Genomic DNA, 18,583 nt, shown 5'->3' on the forward strand with positions numbered 1-18,583 from the left:
TTAGTGACGGCAGGAGACCCAGACACAGCTCAGAGAGCAGATTCTAGGTTAGAGCCATGTAAAGGAAGTGCTGTGGCTATGCCACGTCCGCATGTCACATTAAATGATCTATTGTTCCCACCGTCAGCTGGAATAACTTAGACGGGAGGATAAAGTTTCTTTTTGGCACAAAGCCAGCGCAGAAGTCAAAGCCAGGATCAGACTTTGAGTCCTCCAAGGACTCAGAATGCACGCACTCCTCCGGACACACCAATTCATGCCTTTCTTGTTTCAAGACTCCAGGCAATCCAGTGTTTACCCCATGGTTAAGGAGATCAAATGTTTGTCGTGTGCCATTGCTTCTGGTGAACAAGGCTTTGGGGATCCTTACCTTGTATTAGCAATGAGAAGGTGTATCTTTTAATCTCATCTTCATTTTCAGCAACCAAAGTATAGTACCCCCTGTCTTCTTCCTTGGCCCGGATCAATTTTAATATACTTTGAAACCTGCAGAACAAGAGTTTTTATTTGTATTTTTAAAGCAGACATAAAAAACTTCCACTTCAATACAAGATATAATCTAGCTACATGAAGATTATAATGTGTCAACATTTGGCATTTCTAGCATATTGTTATTCTAAAATCATTATTCAAACAGTAAATGACTACTAAAATACAACTGAAAAACAAGTGAGCATTATTATATCCTGTAGGGATCTGACAAAGCACCTGATATTACTGGAAATAGCTAGAAATTTTTGGAACGGAGACATTATGGAGAGATTGAAGAGGATTAGTACCCAGAAGCCAAGATTTCTATAGTTTGGAGAAGTTAATGTTATCAACGGGGTAAAAGGAAGCAGACTAGGCATTACCCTATATAACAGAAAACAAAGAATGGATTTTTAATGCTATTGAGGAAGAATCAACGATTTGCAGAGGAAAGAGAGAGAGAGCAGGAGTGGTGCCGAGGTTTCTGGAGGAGAAACACTCAAGTCTATCTGGCAAAGTGAGATTCATAAGAACGTTTTTTACCTTGTCTCCTGAACTCTGTTTGAACTAGTAACAATCTCAGTAAGATTTTCAATCAGAGTCACATTGTCCTTCAACCAGTACATTTTTGGAGCTGGATATGCCTGCACATCAACAACAAAATGTTTGACTTCATGTAGGTTGACAGCTTCCAAAGGGCTAAACTGAGGCTCCAGATGAATGAACCCTTTGTCTGTAAATAATAAAGCCTTGTGTAAATAATGTTGTGCAGCATATTTCAAGAATGGTATTTTCCAAAATGTTAATAATTTTTGGACACTAAAAACAGACTATACCATGTACTGTAATGACTACTTTCTTATTTTCCTTAACCTCCTTGGTTGCGTGCCGAGCAGTACATTCATAATCCCCTGTGTCTTTCACTGACGCCTCAGGAATGGTCAAGGTGTAAACCAGCTTCTGTGATGGGACTTTGATATCATCAAGTTTTATCAGACCTTTTTCTTTCTGTAGTTTGGAGAAGGAAAAAAAAAATCTTACTAAGTAACTGAGCTGAAAGCACAGCACTGAGGATTTACGATGCCACTGGAGTGAGAGCAATGATCTAAACCTCGTACGGCAGAAGTCTTGCTTACTCAGTTGGGGATGTATTTTTAGCCACAGGCACAAAAGATATGTCCATAAGAATACATCCTTTTGGGGACAGCCACAAAAGGGTGAGGAGTTTGAGAGCTCATATTTTGTTCACTCAAAATAAAATACCATCCAAAATTCAGGTGAACAGCCTGAAAGAGCATTTTATTGCTTATGCTACCTTCTCCTCAGACAGAAAAGCAGCAGGTTTTTATTCTGAATTTTCTTTGTTTAGTTCCCATGAAGTAAGGCGGATTTTTGTGCTCTCCACCAGACAAAAAGTGACCAGTTCCTAGATGCTATGTTCTGTCTGCTCTCAAAATGAAAATAATTTATTTTCAGGGAGAAGACTCTAGTGAGAATAAGGATGGTGAGAATTGTAGATGAGGTTATTATGGGAGACTGGAACAAACAATATGCTGAGGATAGTTTTGAATGGCGGCAAATAGCAGAGATTATGATGTGTAATGTGGAAAATAGAACAAAACCTTCTCAAAACATTTTTTCTATTGGGCTCTTAACTTAATTAAATAAAAGCTATGATTTGTGATCACAGTTAGGTAGTGACTTCAACTACTCCATCCCTTCAGTTACCAGACTTTTTATGTGAGACATGCTGAAATTCTCCATTGGCAGGGGACCTGGCTGGCTCTAATCAAGTCTCACTGAATAAAAATTTTCACTGTAGAAGAATGTTATGAAAGCTTGAAAATTTGCGGGAGTCTCCAAAAATTTTAAGGCTTTCTTATTAGGAAGTTCTTATTAGTATGTAACTACGTTGACTGTGAGTCATTTTAATTTACACCTGCACAATGAAGAACAGTTAAGACTAAGAACTTGATTCTTCATTGTCCATTATGCCCAAGAGTTCAGGGTTTAAGAGCACCATTTTAAAGGTTCAGACCTGTACTTCAGCAACAGAGTTATACATGGATGTCAGACACATTTCTAAATCTATTTCCACACATTTCTTTTTTTGTCCCAGAAAACTTTCTAAGGGCAAGACCTGAGAGACAGTATTCCTCCCTCGGCACATGTACTCCTAGTCACACCTCACCTTCCTTTCATGCTCTGCATACTTACTAACAGTGAACTCTAACTTTTGGTACTGACTTTCTTTTGTGATAACCTGAAAATAAAAGAAATTATTTTGTTTTCTCTCCTCAGCTGTCCTCATACAATCAGAAAAAAGAAGAATATTTTACAACCCCACCTTCTTCCCTAATAAGTAACAACAATCATTCAAACAAAAAAAAAAAAGAGATATTTACCACTTTCCCAGGATAATTCCACTGTAAATTAACCACCTCATTGTCAAAGACCACACAAGTTACTACAATGGTCTCGCCTGTTTTGTAGACAGTTTTAAGAGCTTCAATTTCAACCGGCAGCTGTGAAGTAGCTAAAGATAAGAGAGAGAGAGAGGGAGAGAGCAGATTTAGTTTAAAACAGTATGCAGTTTTTGCATGGTGTGATTTCAGGGGTAAATTTCCATTTCACTTCCTCTACTGAGGAACTACCGCGGAAAATTCAATTAAAGAATTTCTGATTTACAGAGGTATAAACAAAAATAGAAGATGATCCCTTCTTAGCTATTTTATTAACAGTTACCCAGACATTGTGTATTTAAAGCACAAAGTTTACAGGCATTGAGTTCAATCCCACAAAGAAATGACCCATGCATAAAATTTCAGTTAGAAGTTCCTATCTCAAAAGGTAAGTTGCCCCCGTGAAAACACACTTGGTACAAAAGCAATTTTCCTTTTTGCTAATCAGTGACTGACTTTGAGAATCTATTGCTGACCAATAAAAAACTTGTTTTCAAAATATTTGAACCTTGCAGTTTTTCAAATTACCCAGAGTCCTAAGACATGAAGCCACTGAGAAACACCAGTCTTTTAAGTTTCATTTCAGCAAATAGGAGGAAAATACATGTATTGCAGAAGATTCTTCCTGCAACAGTGTGGTAGATGAGGTGAAGTTAAGGACATTTTATTCTCATCAAAACTATATGCAACTGCTGAGATAAGATTTCTTGGGCCAATTTTCAAAAGTGATTCAGAGTATATTGGTACTGCAGTTATCATGAAGACAACGGCACTATGCAGACATATATCCAAGCTAGCTTTAACCTGCCTAGCTCAGGCACTACTGGCAATATGAGCACAGCAGCAAGAAGCTCAGCGTGGGGGAAGCAGCTCACACTCAGTTTCCAGGGTAGATTTTGAGCCTGCACTGAATCCTGGGATGCTGGTGCTTATATGGTTCTTGCAGCATGAGAAAAGAACTGAGTTGAATATTACTACTTCTTTTTTTTTAAATGAACAAAAATAATTACCTCTTATAATATAGATGAGGAACTCTTCAGACTTGAACTCCACACCTTCAACTGTTGTTTTGCATGTATATGAGCCTGCAGGAAAATTCCCAATGAAGCCTTGCTTGCTGTCATAGAAGGCATAGACAGCCTTGTCTAAACTGTTAATTAAAGTCACTTGAGCATTTGGGTCGCTTGTACGACACGGGATAATGGTAGGATCGCCTTCTTCTACTAAGATGAACTGATCTTCTGGTATGGAAGGAACAAAAGGCATGTCTGGATCTGTGAAAAACAAGGAGTGGTTTTACACTGTCATGTTTGTAGTAGGTCCATATACAAGAACAGGGATATCAATGACCAGTTGTAGATCTTAACTCAAATTAGCACAGCTCATCACACCATGTCTCCAGAGATTGCAGTTAAGGCATGCTAAATGGTATGTAGTATCTCATTTTTGCTTTCTGATGTGACATGTAGCGAGACTTTCAACCTAAGCGCAACTCAGGAAAAGCCTCCGTTGTGACAGTTCAGGAGGCAAAAGGAGAACAGCGAAAGACTCCAAGAAAAAAAAGCTAAGAATTATTATTCCCCTTAGACCTGGTTCTGATATAATCCCATAGTGAGGACAAAAGGATATTAAGTGACAAAATGCAAGAAAATCATTAATGAATGTAAAATGTTTGTGCAATTGCTGGGGAATAAAGTAAAGATGAATGCCCTTTCTCTATCACAGACAGCTCTGTCAAGATATATATGCAACAAGGATTTTAGGGCAGAATTTGGGCTTAAACATTCTATTTTTATGATACGAGATTTTGCACTCAGGTATAATATTCTCTGCATTAAAAATATATATTAAATAAAGATCCTGTCTTTTATTGGCACAGCTCATTCCTGTTCTTCTTCAGTTACATTTTTTTTTCCTTTGGTAATATTGGCTGTCCCCTAAATGGTATGTAAGCACTTCTAGAAAAACATCATTTTTAAAGTGAAAAAGTAGAAATCAGTTTGGAGTTGTTTATGGCTAACACCGTTAAAGCCACATTTCATCAAAAATAACTTCAAGTACTTATCTTTATGCATTTCTAACAAGTCCAACATTATGGCTATGAGGTATAGCTAATTATGGTCAGAGCATGTGGCTTCCAAAATATGATGTTCAACCATAAAAAAGCAAACAAACACCTGATGCTTGCATTTTTTTAAAAACCAACAAAATAGATGCCAACTTACCTACCCAACCAATCCCCATTCTGAATTTAAAACATAATTGCATAACATATCAAACTTCAGAACTACGCGCCTCAAATTATCTAAATTTGGCTGTTTGAAATGAACAAATAATCTCTGCTAGCCTGAAGTTCCTGAGCAAAGCTTTATAATGAAATGTAATAAATAGCAATACAAATCCTGCCAACAATAGAATTTGTGCTGCCCTGGCAGGCTCTTTGTAGCAATATTTCAAACACAGCACTCCCTCCCAAACGCTCTGCCAACTCCATGTATTTATTTTCCCAATGTAATTTGAAACAGAGATGGGATTCACCTAGTTTAGTTTTGTGTGTGCTTTTAGTGAAACCGGGATACTGTGTGAAGTCTCAAAGCAATCCGCCTTGGTTAGAGTGGGTTGCTGCCACCCATTGCCCTCCTAATTCACTGCAGGAAAAAACAATTGTAAAGACAGACTTTATAGCGGGAACAGAAACATTCTCTATAATTTGGAGAAAAAGATATGTTTCTGCATTTCTGACATCTTTCTGACATCTGAACAAATTACAGGGTGTCTCTGCCCTGCATATCTGGTAGGCTGAAATCTAGAGGCATTTAAAATTTGAAGCAAAAAACCCCACTCTTCTTGAAGGAATCTTCTGTCTCTTGTCTTTATATTCCTTTGTTATGTGGAAACCTCTGAGTTAAGTAAGTTACAAGACTGTTTAACAGCATCAAAATCTTTTGGTGGTTTGTTTAGAGCTGTTTGGAAATTGAGATACATGTGCCAAAGCCTCTGTAGCCTCTGCTGAAAACTGTTGTTGCTTCAAGAATGAATACTAACACTTCAAGTTCATTGTGGGAAATGTAGAGGAAATCTTGGAAGAATCACTTCAGTCAAATCACACATCATGATCTTCACGAACTTAATACTGTGGCAAAATAGCTTTAAAAGATCTCTTTGGTGCACTCTGCCTTTTTCCCTTCCACCATCTTCCTCGCCGTTTCAGACATTATTTCCTTCACAACATATTTAAGCTTTACAGGATAATTTGCATTCTCTTCTTCATTCTTTCATTTCCTGTTCAAAATATTTACTGCAAATTCACCAGCCTGATCTTCTGTGATCCTGCAGTTCTGCCGCTCATGCCCTGAGCTCCAGCCAATGCTCAGGAAACATCTCGATAGCACTTTACAAAGGCAGTCAGTCGACTATGGCTCAGCCTGGGGTGCCTATCTCAGCTACCACAAAAAAGATTTTGATCCCATCACCAGCACAGAAAGCTGTTAAAGGAATTTGCAAGTGGAACAAAGAGGTGGGAGGGCAAAGCTCCTGGCTGGTACTTGTAAAAATAAGGGATGCCGTTTCTTTTGGGTCCAAGAGATTTTCCATTACTAAAGGGAACGGTAGCACGGGGACAAGGAAGGCTGTGTTTGCTATGAAAATTATAGGGCACTGCTAGAAATGATGCTTGGAAACACCATATTTTTGATCTTGCATCAGACTGACCAACAGTAACATTTCTTGTGTTGACATCTTTTGTGACAGTCACCCCAAGACAGCTCTGCTGCTTTTTTTATCGCCTTGCTTCCTGCGCCCTGTGCACATGTGGGCACTTTCCAGCAAGTGTTCGGTCAGAAATTCCCTTTTCTCTTCTGATTGTCAGTTCAAGCCTTGTTCAGGCTAAAAATCAGAAAAGGCCTTTAGCATCTGGTGACTGCTTTAGTGTCAAACATGATGCTGGTTTGCTCAGTACAAGTCCCAAAACGTCCACCAAAGTCTCCCTTGAAACAACCAGCATCAGCGTTACTCTGCGGGGAATTGCGAGAGTGGGGGCCAGGCCTTGGGCAGACACAAGGTCTGAACACTCTCCTGCAGAGCTTCTCCAAGCTGAGTTGTGGCTTGCCCTGGCCACCATGGCCAATTTGCCCAGCCCTTGGTGGTCAGGAGACTTCAGGCTATGAGGTTGCAAATTCACCCCTCTTCTTGAGAACTAAAACTCTTACCAGAGAAGTGGAAAAAAATAAAAAGAAAGAGGAATGTATCCATAGACTCAGAGGGGCTGCTCTTGATTTACATGTTAGGAAATGGCCATGGAGGTTATTTATCTTCACCTCACAGCAAATTGCTACTATTACATATCTTCTAAACAGCCACGTTACAGCCCTTCCGTTCAAACCTGTGAGTTTTGCTGTTACATCCCCCACTTACCAGGTACATAAATGTAGATGTCCTTCCCTTCCACTTCCCCATCCTCCACTTGAGTGTGATTGTAATAGCAAACGTACAAGCCAGTATGCGCGGCTGAGGCATTTCCTACTTCCAGCACTGTCACGAAGAGGCCACTGTTGTTCTCTTCATGTCTGATGTCTATCCTGTGGCTTCCCTCGGTCACTGGGTACTGCCAGCTCACTTCGCTGTCTCCAGAGCATTTCAGTGTGAAATTGGAATTCAGCTGTACGACCATTTTGTTTCTACTGGGAACAATAGTCGGCAGAGGAAGCTGGCAAAATGTTAGAAACGGTCCTGCAAAAAGAATGGAATAAACAGCACATGAACACACAGACCATCCTCGGCACAGGGATGTGAAAGAATGAAGAACAGATCCACAGCAGACACTTTTATGACAATTTCTGACACACTGATATCTCAGAACATTTGCCTTTGTTAAAAGCCAGAGCTCTTCCCAATGAAGGGCAAATGGCTTCCTTTGAAATGCAAAGTAGAGAAATGTTTGCTTGCTGAGTTTGGTTTGGCAAATCAAGAGGTGAAAGATGGAGGTGAAGTTAGAGATGGCTCCCAATCCACAGCTCAGCTTCCCCGCCCCAAATGTGGGCACTGCTTTGCTGCAGGCCAGTGAATCCCCCCTGAGGCTCGTGGTTCCCTGGCATTTTACAAGCTGCTCTGCAGAGCCTTACAGTAATGGTCAGGAAATCAGCAGTTCTGTGAGCCTATGAGGAAGCTCACAATTGACAGTCAGTTCAAAATTTAGAAGCCATTTCTGTAGGCCAACACCTGCCCTTTACATCTGGCTTCTGTTTCTGTGAAGGGCTGGAGCAGGAGCTCAGTTCCAAACTTCATGCATCAGGTCTACCCCCAGCCAAAATGTACAGAAAGTTTATAGCGAAATAAAACTGTAATTCACTGAACTAGTTGTTGTAGATTGCACTGCTTTTCAGATGCAGTCTAGATTTATAGGGTCAGAATCTCAAGCCTATGCAGTTTGTAGGTGGTCTAGTACAGGTTCAACTCCCAGAAGAAAAATTAGAGGATCCACATCCTAAGCCCCACAGAAGGAGAGAAAACAGAATTCACCAGGCAGACAGATTTGCTGTTTCAGTCTACCAAATATCCTGCACAAAACCTATACGGTAGTCCGTGATAAAAAGACATTTAGGCCCATGGTGTGAAAGTGGGCTCTGTGCAATAAACTGGCTGTAGGCATCCAGACTTTCTTTGAAACCCGTTTCTCACTTTTGCACGTTATCTCGGTCTACAGGCCCTTTCTATATTTGGCACCCTGTGGCCAATCCTGCCCTCCCCTCCCACCGCCACTCGCTCAGCAGATGTGGCCGGCTCGACAGGCAGCCCAGCTAGTGTGGTTATGTGGTGTGGCGTGGGAGGATACGGGGAGCCCACACAGGCAGGCTCGTCTGTACCAGGCTGCTGGAGAAACTCCAGGGTGGCAGGGCTAGGACAGCCGTAGGTACATGGAGCCATTTTCCCTGTGAAGGCAGGCAAACCATGCAGGAGGTTACAGGAGCTGTAGAGGTGCCAAAGTAGCCGGCACGGGCTAGCAAAAGTCCTACTGTCTTCTCAGTAGTTCTTGTCTCAGCTACCAAAGACAAGGCCAGAAGAATGGGGGCTGTAGCCAGCTGCCAACCATTTGGCATTTGTTATTGCAGATGCAAAAAATGCAAACTTAAATATGGATTTACAAAGGAGTAGGGATGGAGAGGCTTAGAGGACTGAGGAATATTACCTGTGAAGAAACATCCCAGGATCAGGAATGTCCTTGGGGAAGTACCCATAGCTATCAACAACTGAAACAGAAAGAAGGAAGAACGAGCTAGTTAACAGACTGGTAACAGATGTAAGAGTTTGCAGCAACCCGAGTGCCCCAGGCCAGCTTCCGTGCGCTCTGCAGAGCACCACAGAGAGGAACGGCCCTGGCAACTTGGCCCTGCACCGCAGCACTCCTGCGAGGTGCACAGGGCTGGAGTCGGACCCCCTGCATGGGGAATGAAGCTGGGAACCATGACCTCTTCTCTCCACTGACAGTGTAAGGAGCCAGGTCCTGCCCCTCATCCTTTTGAGCCTGGAAGTTATGCTGGGCACAAAGCTGAAGGGAGGTGCTTGCAGCTGCGACCAGCTCTGGTGCCCCCCACAGCCTCCAGGACAGAGCCTGCCAAAACACCCCTGCACAGATGCAGTATCTCCACACAAGCCTGTGAGGATGCAATGGCTTTATGCAAGAAGTTCTGACTTCTTAGCTGCAAGCTGATTCTATGGGAGAAAAGCCATATTTAAAAGCTACTTTTATTACAAACAAACAGTACTATCATCAGTGATATTCCTTTTGCCATTGCACATATGCATATATATAGTTTACTGAATACAACAGTGTTTACTTCACATTTAGCAAGAGTACCCTTGATCAAGAGACATGCTGCCTAAAACTTACACTAAAATTTTCTAATCGAATAAACATATGACAAACTGTAGGCCTGTGTTACCATTCATAGAGCATCTCTTTCCCCTAACAGTGTGAAGAGTCATAGATTATTTGAGATAATTTCAGCTTTCAAACAAATAATTATAAGGCATCAGCCTCAAAGTGGCAAAAACAGAAATAAGCATCTATGTAATTTTTTGCCATCTAATCACATTTCTGCTCAAAACCCTCAACCAGCCTGCTAGGTAATTCCCAAAGGAAAAGCTCCTACAGCCCCTGCTCCCATTAAATCAATGGATGTGTTGTTAGTGATTTTAACAGAAATTGAATTTGGCCCAGAGCCAATATAGATTAAATAAAGACTGTACAGAAGAGCCTCTGAAACTCGAATCAAGGAGTAAATAAAAGGATGATGTGCCAAGACAGGGACTACTTTTCAACGGTCCTGGACAGTTTCTATTCACCCTCTGGTATTCAAACTCCTGGTTCTGAGACAGGAAAGCACGTAGGTGCATCTCATTATTAAGACTATGCCAGTGTTGGACAGGAATTAAATGATTACCAAATGCCAAGGAGTATTTCTGACCTAGTCCCTCTTTCCTCATCCAACATGTGGAATAGGCTGTGGTCTTTTGCAAAGCAAAAAGTGTTTGATACTACAATAAAACATGAAGGTCTCAGAAGCAGGATTAGAAGACTTACAAACTACAAGTCCAAAAAAAACATGCACAAACAACTTTAGAAATTCGACTGACAACATTCCAGCAGAGACAAGCCATTTTGCCTGATTCTTCAATTAGCAGTAACTGCCATGTGTTTATGTGTCTGTCTCCCATTGATAACAGATTCTTGGACATCAAAGAAGTCTCTTGGCTTCAGTCTCCTTACTCATTTTTATCACATTTCTATCCTGTAATTTTTCAGATAAAATAACCCACTGTAAATCATGAAAGAATTCCCATGGTCTGCTTTATTGATCTGACTACTAAGTTCCCAAGATCCACAAGACAATGTTACCCTGCTGTCTGCCAAATTTCCTTCTGCCTTTTCTGTCTGAAAAGGCAGATCTCTTTCCCAATGCATTGTTCTTCCAGAGTTTTCAATGCAAGTCATGCAGCACAGAATGAGAAAACACAAAGTTAACTCATCTCTTACACAACGAGTAAGTCTGAAGAAGCTCTGCTAAAGTGGACTTACACTGTTCCTGTGTGAGTATGGGTGGACTGAAGCCCCGTGAATACACTGATGTAAATCCAGGTGATGACATGTATTTCCAAAGTGCTACTTGTAATTCACTTATGCAGGCTGCCATAAAAATCAATAAGAGCTGAGGGCCTCAATCTACTGTTGCAGTTTAAATCACAAGGACTTACTAAATTTGCATTTTCCAGCTGGTTATTCTTTTGGAACCTATAGCTTTGGTCTTTCCTCAATGATCTATTAATCTCAGCAAGGCTCAGAGCAACACCTACCCACTGGGAAAGACAGAATAATACACTAATGAGTCATCATCATCCACATTCAAAATCTATTTGAATTGGATTTAATCACATTGCATGTCTGACATTAGTCCTGTCTCCGGTGTATCCTGGCACATTGGTGCTGCAGTGAAGTGTTAATACAGGTACAATTTCACACTGCTGTTCTGGGCGAAGGAGAGCTTACTCATTCCCACAACAGCAAGCCTGAAGCACCAAGCAGGTATGCTTACCTTTTCTTGTTTATTTACTATCACCTAATTTTTGCATACACTGATTTGGCTTTTTTTTTTAACCTTCCTTTTGATGGAGCAGCCCTCTTTGTCCCAAATCACCCAAACCTCAGTTGAGTCTAGCCCTGAGTAAACATGGCAGGTTCAGTTCCTAACATCACCCCATCGAACCATAAATTGGTGTAAGCTCACTGAAGCTCACTGAAGCCAGTAGGCTTATGCAACCTGAAAGCCCACTATTGGTAGCACACACACAATGTAAGTTTAATCAAGCCTTAATTCCTTGCATACCTTGAACATTGTTAGTTAATATAGAAACATGGAAGTGTATAAAAAAAGGAAAAAAAAAAAAAAAAGCTAAATCATGCCATGAAGGGTTTGCCAAACTCTGTGGAAGCAGATTACCCAGAGTAAAAGTCATTGCATCTACTTTAACCATAGGGTCTGACTGAGATTTGGTATCTCTGTTGTGTGCTTTAATGATAAAAAATTAGGAAAGGAACATCAGAACTTTTACTGTCAAGGAGCCAATCTTCCAAATCCTCACTGCCAAGCTTGGGGCTTTCTACCAAGAGTGGTTTCATTGACTGCTGTTGAAGCCAAACTAAAATCAATATCCAGAATGTCAATGGAAATATGTTTTAGAAAATGTTGATATTCCTAACCAATTGTTTTACATGAACTAGAGAGAAAGCATTGTGGTGGGGGAAAAAGATTTACTACCATAAATCAAATAAAGAACTCTTTCAAGACAGAAAAATATCGCATCTATTAGAAAACTACTGGAGACTAGCAAACTCATTTCCTGTCAGCTACCGAGGCACTACATTTCATCCTCTTGGCCACAGGATGGCAATGTTGATCCACATTAATGAGCCAAATTTCTTGTCTAGCAGAAGAAAACGTTAGTCTCCAACATAGCAGATGGGATCTAAACTAGATCTCCTGGATCAACTTAAAATTCAAATTACTTACATTTTCATTTTATGCGAGTTCCACTTTTTGAAAAAAAAAAGATTCCTATTGCTCTGTATTTACATAAGCAATGTGACAGTAGTTGGGATGCAAATCTTGGTACGTAATAACGCGATTATCCTTGTTATGAGAAGGGCTGGATACTTTCAGTGGCAATTTTGTCAGTGTGGCAGTCTGTCCTTCTGGGAAAACCAAGCTTTCCTAGGAAGACTTAAGGCCAGCCTAAGAGGAGATCATTTCCTCCTTGTGATATACTTCACTAGCTGAATGTAAATGTTCAGACAGGACCTCCTGAAATTTTTCTTGGTTCTTAATTCCCGTGCTCAGAGGACTCCACAAAAGCAGAACTGCCCTGCACAGTGAACAGGAGGCTCTGAAGGTTTCACTGGGGAAAGGCACAAACAAGAAAAGAAAATCTCTTCGTACCTTGAAAAAGCCTGGCACAAGTATTTTCCTAAACTGAGGTTTCTTCCACATCCCTTTACAAGTGTTTGTATCCAGCATAGCCTGTACGCCTCTTCTGAGCCATGTGGGAGTAGCTAGAGCTGTGCAGGAATAAGTAACTACGCAGCGAGCCTAGCACAGTGCTGGGCTCTTGCAGGGTGCTTCTTGCTGTGCAGGGCGCAGCGCAGACAGCTGCTCTCCTAAGAGCCTTCCAGCCAAGAGGCCAGACTCCACCAGTCTGGGTGCTAAAGGTGGGAAGGTATTGGCAAAGTCTAAATTTCCTTAAAGGTCTTTCCAGACTGTCTCAGTAGTCAAAGACTGGCACTTCCAAGGAATCAGATAAGGACCTTCAGAGAACACTTCAGATCCCAACTTAGGTGCTCAGAAGCACTGCATGGAAAAAACAATCCATCTCTGTTGATTGAGGATCTAGGAAGCCAGCCCTTGTGAACCTCTCCCTTGGGTGCCCATGCAAAGTTGTTTTGACTTGAAAGAGGTGAATCAAGCAGGAGAGTGAGGCAAGAGGGAGAGAAGGGACTGCTTACTTCTTTTAAATTATCATCAATTCTTGTCAGCAACAGAAAAATGATCTCTCAGAAGTCATGCCCTGATCTTTAAAATAAGTGAAGTAAACATATTCTATTAAAGTTTTCAGAGTTCACATGTAGGCCATTCTGGCCATGGTGAACAAAGGATACAAGCAAGGCAAGGTTTGCATAAGGTAACCATTTTACATTCTTTTTTAGACCAAGTGATACAGTTGGAAATAACCAACAAGGTCTGTGGTATGCAAGTCTTTTTTGGCCTATACAAATGACACTCAAATCCTAGCTTGATACTGTAGTACTGGGGAGAGGTATTTTATTCAAATATTTATTACTTCCTGCTTTCCTGAAACCTAATACACTTATATTACTCTCAACAATCTTCCATACATCAAGCAGCAAATAACAGAAAGATGGCCCCAGTGTCCGATCACTGCTGTACTGGCACACCTTTGGCCCACTGATGCCTGCAGAGCGGTACCAGAACAAGAAGTCTCATTTTAAGCGATGGGTGACTGCCTGCAAGCTGGGAGAGCTGTTTTACTTGCGGACTCCTAAATCCCAGTGCTTTGTACGATCTCACTTTTCTTTAAACTTTTTTTCAAGCCCTGAGAGGGAGGTTGACTAAACCACTGTTTAGCAGAGGGCCTTTCTAAAATGCTCATTGTTATCTAGAAGCTAAAAGTGAAGTCCCTTGCTGGGAGATCTTCCTCTCTCGCTTCTAGACCCATAATTAAAAGCCAGATCTCCACAATTCACATTTTGCTGCAGCCACTGACAGAGGAACCTTTGATGCTTGTCTCCTTGTTTTGCCAGATCCCATCTCCTGCCCCGTCCAGGGACACCGAGACGACGCTGGGATGCTGGGGGTGCCCGGGGGTGCCCCCGCCTCGCCGTTGCCCCCAGCCCCACTTGGCAGCGCACAAACCAGGGGAAGGGCGGTGAGAGGGGAGCGGGGCTGGCCCACAGCAGCGGGTCCCCTGCCCCAGGCACCCCGCCACAGAGCGCCGCCCGGCCGGGGGCACCCGCGCTATCAGCCTGCTCAGTCTGGGGTGGGAGGGGTTACATTCACACCCTCCAGCCCCCCCACTGTGGGGTGTCCTTGCCAGCCCCGGCGTGGCTCACAGGGAGCCCCGAGGGAGCAGGAGAAGCTCCGTTTCTCGGCAGCGCCAGGCGCCGGCTGCTAGCGATGCGGGCGCCCAGAGGCTGCCCGGGACACGCAGCAAACCGAGCAGCGATGGCAACTCCCAGCCCGGCTCTGTTTGTCTACAAAACAATAGGAAAGGCTTTGCCAAGCTGGAGCAAATTTTTTTACGCGAGGTAGCCAGGAAAAAGAAAAGGGAGACGGGGAGAAGGAGAGGGCAAGAGCAAACGCGCGTTTCCCTCCGGAGCTGATTAAATGAGGCTGGCGCTCCGACTTGAGAGCTCCGGGCTTCTTTTCTCAGCCCTCTCCGTCGGGCAAGGCACGGACCTTCCCGCAACCCCTCGGAAGACTGCACACACTGCCCCCCCCCCCGGGAGGCCGGGGGGCAGCCGGGAATCGCCGGGGGCACAGACGGTATCGTGTCGCGGGTCGGAGCAGCAGGGCTAAGGGAGAGCGACGTGCGCGCAGCCCCGCCGACGTGTCCGTCAGGCCCGACCGGCCCGGGGCGATGCCAGCCCGTCGCGGCCGGCGGGGTCCGGGCGCCGGCGACGAGCTAGGCGGCTGCACGATTTGCAAGAGACGCGCCGAAAAGGCCGTCGAGGGGCGCGGGAAGCGTGCCCGGGGCTCGGGGGGCGGCCAGGGCACCGGCCGCTGCCCCGCAGCTGCCTCCCGCCGTCCGCCGGGATGTGGGCAAGCCCCTGGGGCCGGCTGCTGCGGCTCTGGGGCTGCTGCTGCCTCGCGAAATCTGTCGCTGCTCGCTCCAGGAAAAGCTGTCCAAGTCCTGTTCTCTGGAACGGCTCCTGGGCTGCTGGATCCCCGTCCAAAAATGTTGAGCAATGCCGCGGACAGCCAGAAAGCCATTTCCTACTTGCTCCTAGGGCTTTCCAGGGGACTCCAGCCTGGCAAAGGCTGGCAAGTTTGCAACCTCCGCGCTTGACAAAATCCATACGGTGGCCGCGAAGACTCTGCCGCCCCCGGGATACGAAGCGGTGGGCTCCGGGAGTCCGGTGGGGAGGAGTGGGGCTGGTTCCCGTTGCAAGCGGGACTGTAAGCTGGAAAGCCTCCAGGTACCAGTCGGGCTGCCTGAATTCAGCATCTTCCCTTCCGCCGAGACGTGTAAAAAAGACGCGCGTCGGGATGGAGCTGTGCTTGCCTAGGCGGGGTGGATTTGTGCGTCCCCTTCCCGGGGTCCCAGGCTCTTTAGCCTACCCCGTCGGGGGGACTTAGGTGGGGAAGGGGGCTCTAAAAAGGGGAAGGTGGTGAAAAACAAAGAATGGGGGGAGGGACCGGAGAGCAGTGGGGGTGAAGAAAGCAAGGGCAGAGGTGGGGATTAAACGGATTGCGAGAAGAGGGGGAGGGCTGGCCGCGACCCTACCTCACTTCGATGGTGCTTGTCCCCCCGTCCGTCCCCGGGCGGGCACCGCCGCAGCCCGCGGAGCCCGTTGGGGCTCTCTGGCCCCCGCGGCAGGAGCGCGGCGCGGTGGCCCCGCCGCCCCAATGTGTTTGTCATTAGCGCCGCCCGCGCCGCCGCCGCGCCCGACGGCCCGCGGAGCGCCGCGCAGAGCGCCGCGGGCCCCAGCGCCCGCCGCCGTCTGCGCCCCGCCGAGGCTCCGCGGGCAGAGCATGAGAAAAGCCCACATAAATAAGGCGGGGGGGGAGAAAAACAAACAAACAAACAAACAAACAAAAAAAGAAGAAGAAGGAGGAAGGATGGAAAAAAAAGGTGGGAAAATTCCCCCTCACCTCTTACCTTCTCCTTTGTAATCCGCAGTTACAACCCTGCAAATTGTAAAGTATCCAAAATATGTCCACGTCTTTTGTGACTTTCCCCGCTCCGCCGCGCTCTTTCCCTCCCGCTCGCCCTCCCTCCAGATCCAACTGTAATGGTCTCACAAACCGCGTCCCGTAATTGATTCAATGTTATAGTCCATCCTTCCAAAACTAATCATTTGCTTTAAGTAAATAGCTGTCAGGAAATGAAGCCCCCTCCGGCCCCTTCAGAATAAGAGCCGCGCTGGCGCGCTCGGCGCCCCCAGCCCCGCGGCCGCGGGCGGGCGTCCCGGCGGCGGGCTCTTACGCAGGCAGGGGGGTCAGTCTCAGCCTCCAGATTTCACCAGCCTTGCAGAGGAGGGGGGAGGTTAGCCATATGGCAGGGGCGAGGGGGAGGAAAGGGGGAATCTGAGAGTTTTGCACTGCAGGGGGAAAAAAAAAAGTTGCATGAAAACTCAGAGTGTTCCCAATTTCATGAATGAGCCTTCCTCCTCAGACCCTCTAGGAAGGTGGGTCAGGCGCCGGGCTCGGTGTCCACGGTCACAGTGTGAGTTTATGGATGAGGAGTTTGATCTGGAAACGAATTTGCAGCTTCCTCAGGTCCTTTGTACACTACTGAGCTTGGGCTTGATATAGAGAGCTGGATGGACGGCTGGGTGCCAGCCAGAAGCAGGAGGCACTGAGAGAGGGGGAAAGACGAATCACTAATATTTATGAATGAAAGACACAACGAAAGGTAACCTTCACAAGGAGCCAGCCACACCAAAACCTGGCGCTCTGACGGGATCGCGAATGCTCTTCTACTCCTCTCTTGCTTTGGTTTGCTCAGCGCAAACAAAACCCAGTAATAACCAAGCCACGGGGCACTACCGCGGGCTGGAGGTGCCTGCGGAGGCGAGGGCTGCGCACGTTTGAGTTGGTCCTGTTTGAATACGCTCTGGACAGAGCTTTGATCCCCGCTGGGGAGAGTCGGGTATCTCCTCTTTGTTGGCTCTTGCTATTTGCTGGCGATAAGAGGTAGCCGTGGGAGTTTACAGGGAGCTGCTCTTGCCTTTTACTGGAGAGTCCGTGCGAAACGCGGCGCGGCGCCGCTGCCGGCGGCGGGCGATGCAGCGGCCGCGGGCGAGGGGGCAGTGCAGCCCCAGGAACGGGGCGCGCCGCGCCGCCGCCGCCGAGCCGCACCGCACCGCACCGCACCGCCGCCGCGGCTGCGCCCCGCGCTCGCCCCTGCTTCCCCCATCCTCGCTTCCCGAGGCTCTCCCTCCTCCCTCCCGCGCCCGCTTTTCTTGTCCCCCCCGGTTAGTGTTGCACAATAGAAAAGTTTGTTCTCAAAGTCAAGCAGCAGGATCCAGTGGTTTTTCTCTTTCCTAACAGAAGGAGAATTAAGCCTCTGCAGCGCAGATCCCCTGAAGGGAATGGGGGCAGAAACGAGAACCAACTTCTGTGAACAGCATGTTCAAGCTGAGGTCCCTCTGGCTGGGTTTGCAGGGTCCCCAGTGGTGCTCACAGCCTTCTGCGTGCTCTCCACTAGTGCATCCTCAGCCTGGGTGAGTGCACAATCCCGCTATTGCTTCCACATGTTCCTCCAGGAAATCATCGGAGTCAGATCTGTGAGCAGCCCCTTGTCCGGAATGCTAACAGGATACCGTAATGCTTGTGAATAAACAACAGGCTCCAAGCGAGCAAAAAGCAAGGCAAAAAGGCACTGCACCTTGGAATTATCTACCTTGGGGTGCAAGCAAACACAGCAGCCTCGACCCCCGTAATTTGTGGAGGCTGGAGCAGAAAAATCCTATCATTAATTTGGTCAGGGCTCTGGGTTCGAGCAGATTTAAGCGCCACGAAGATTTAAAGTTCAGATCGGTTGCAACAGCTCCCTCTGAGCTCTGAGGAGATTCTGCACGGTCGTCCTTCGTTTTGGTTGTGATTTATCGGCGTAGATGTATCTGGTTTAACGTGCAAAGCGATGAAGGTGACTCTTGGCTAAGTACCGTCAGGATCAGATGTAATGGGAGAGTTACTCTTGCAAAAAGAAAGAAGGAAAAGGAAGGGGTGAACGCGCCTTCTGGTTGCAATTACCTGCCTCATTTGAATAATGCCTTTGTCATGATCATTATCGAGCATTCGTTAACGGCTTCCATGTGGGATCTCGCAAGACAGAGCAAAAAATAAAAATTGCGAATT

General features: G+C 45.6%; 1 protein-coding gene across 2 annotated transcripts in view; it reads right to left on the bottom strand.

Annotated features, from left to right (window-relative positions):
• The window catches only part of PDGFRA (platelet derived growth factor receptor alpha), a 37,366-nt gene extending 20,896 nt beyond the window's left edge, over positions 1-16,470 (bottom strand). The window contains exons 1-8 of one of the 2 annotated variants that reach the window (XM_067298050.1): positions 16,380-16,470; positions 9,118-9,178; positions 7,347-7,661; positions 3,944-4,207; positions 2,877-3,007; positions 1,308-1,479; positions 1,015-1,204; positions 371-486 (exon numbers count right to left, since the gene is read on the bottom strand). In XM_067298050.1, the coding sequence (XP_067154151.1) occupies positions 371-486; positions 1,015-1,204; positions 1,308-1,479; positions 2,877-3,007; positions 3,944-4,207; positions 7,347-7,661; positions 9,118-9,166 (1,237 nt within the window). In that variant the 5' untranslated portion in view covers positions 9,167-9,178; positions 16,380-16,470. Of the gene's footprint in view, positions 1-370; positions 487-1,014; positions 1,205-1,307; positions 1,480-2,876; positions 3,008-3,943; positions 4,208-7,346; positions 7,662-9,117; positions 9,179-16,004; positions 16,078-16,379 lie in introns of those variants that run through there. The other variant, XM_067298051.1, reaches the window with a different exon arrangement.
• Between the last annotated feature and the right edge of the window lie 2,113 nt (positions 16,471-18,583).

Source organism: Apteryx mantelli, chromosome 5, assembly GCF_036417845.1.
Source record: "Apteryx mantelli isolate bAptMan1 chromosome 5, bAptMan1.hap1, whole genome shotgun sequence".
In the NCBI taxonomy this organism is placed as follows: Eukaryota; Metazoa; Chordata; class Aves; order Apterygiformes; family Apterygidae; genus Apteryx; species Apteryx mantelli.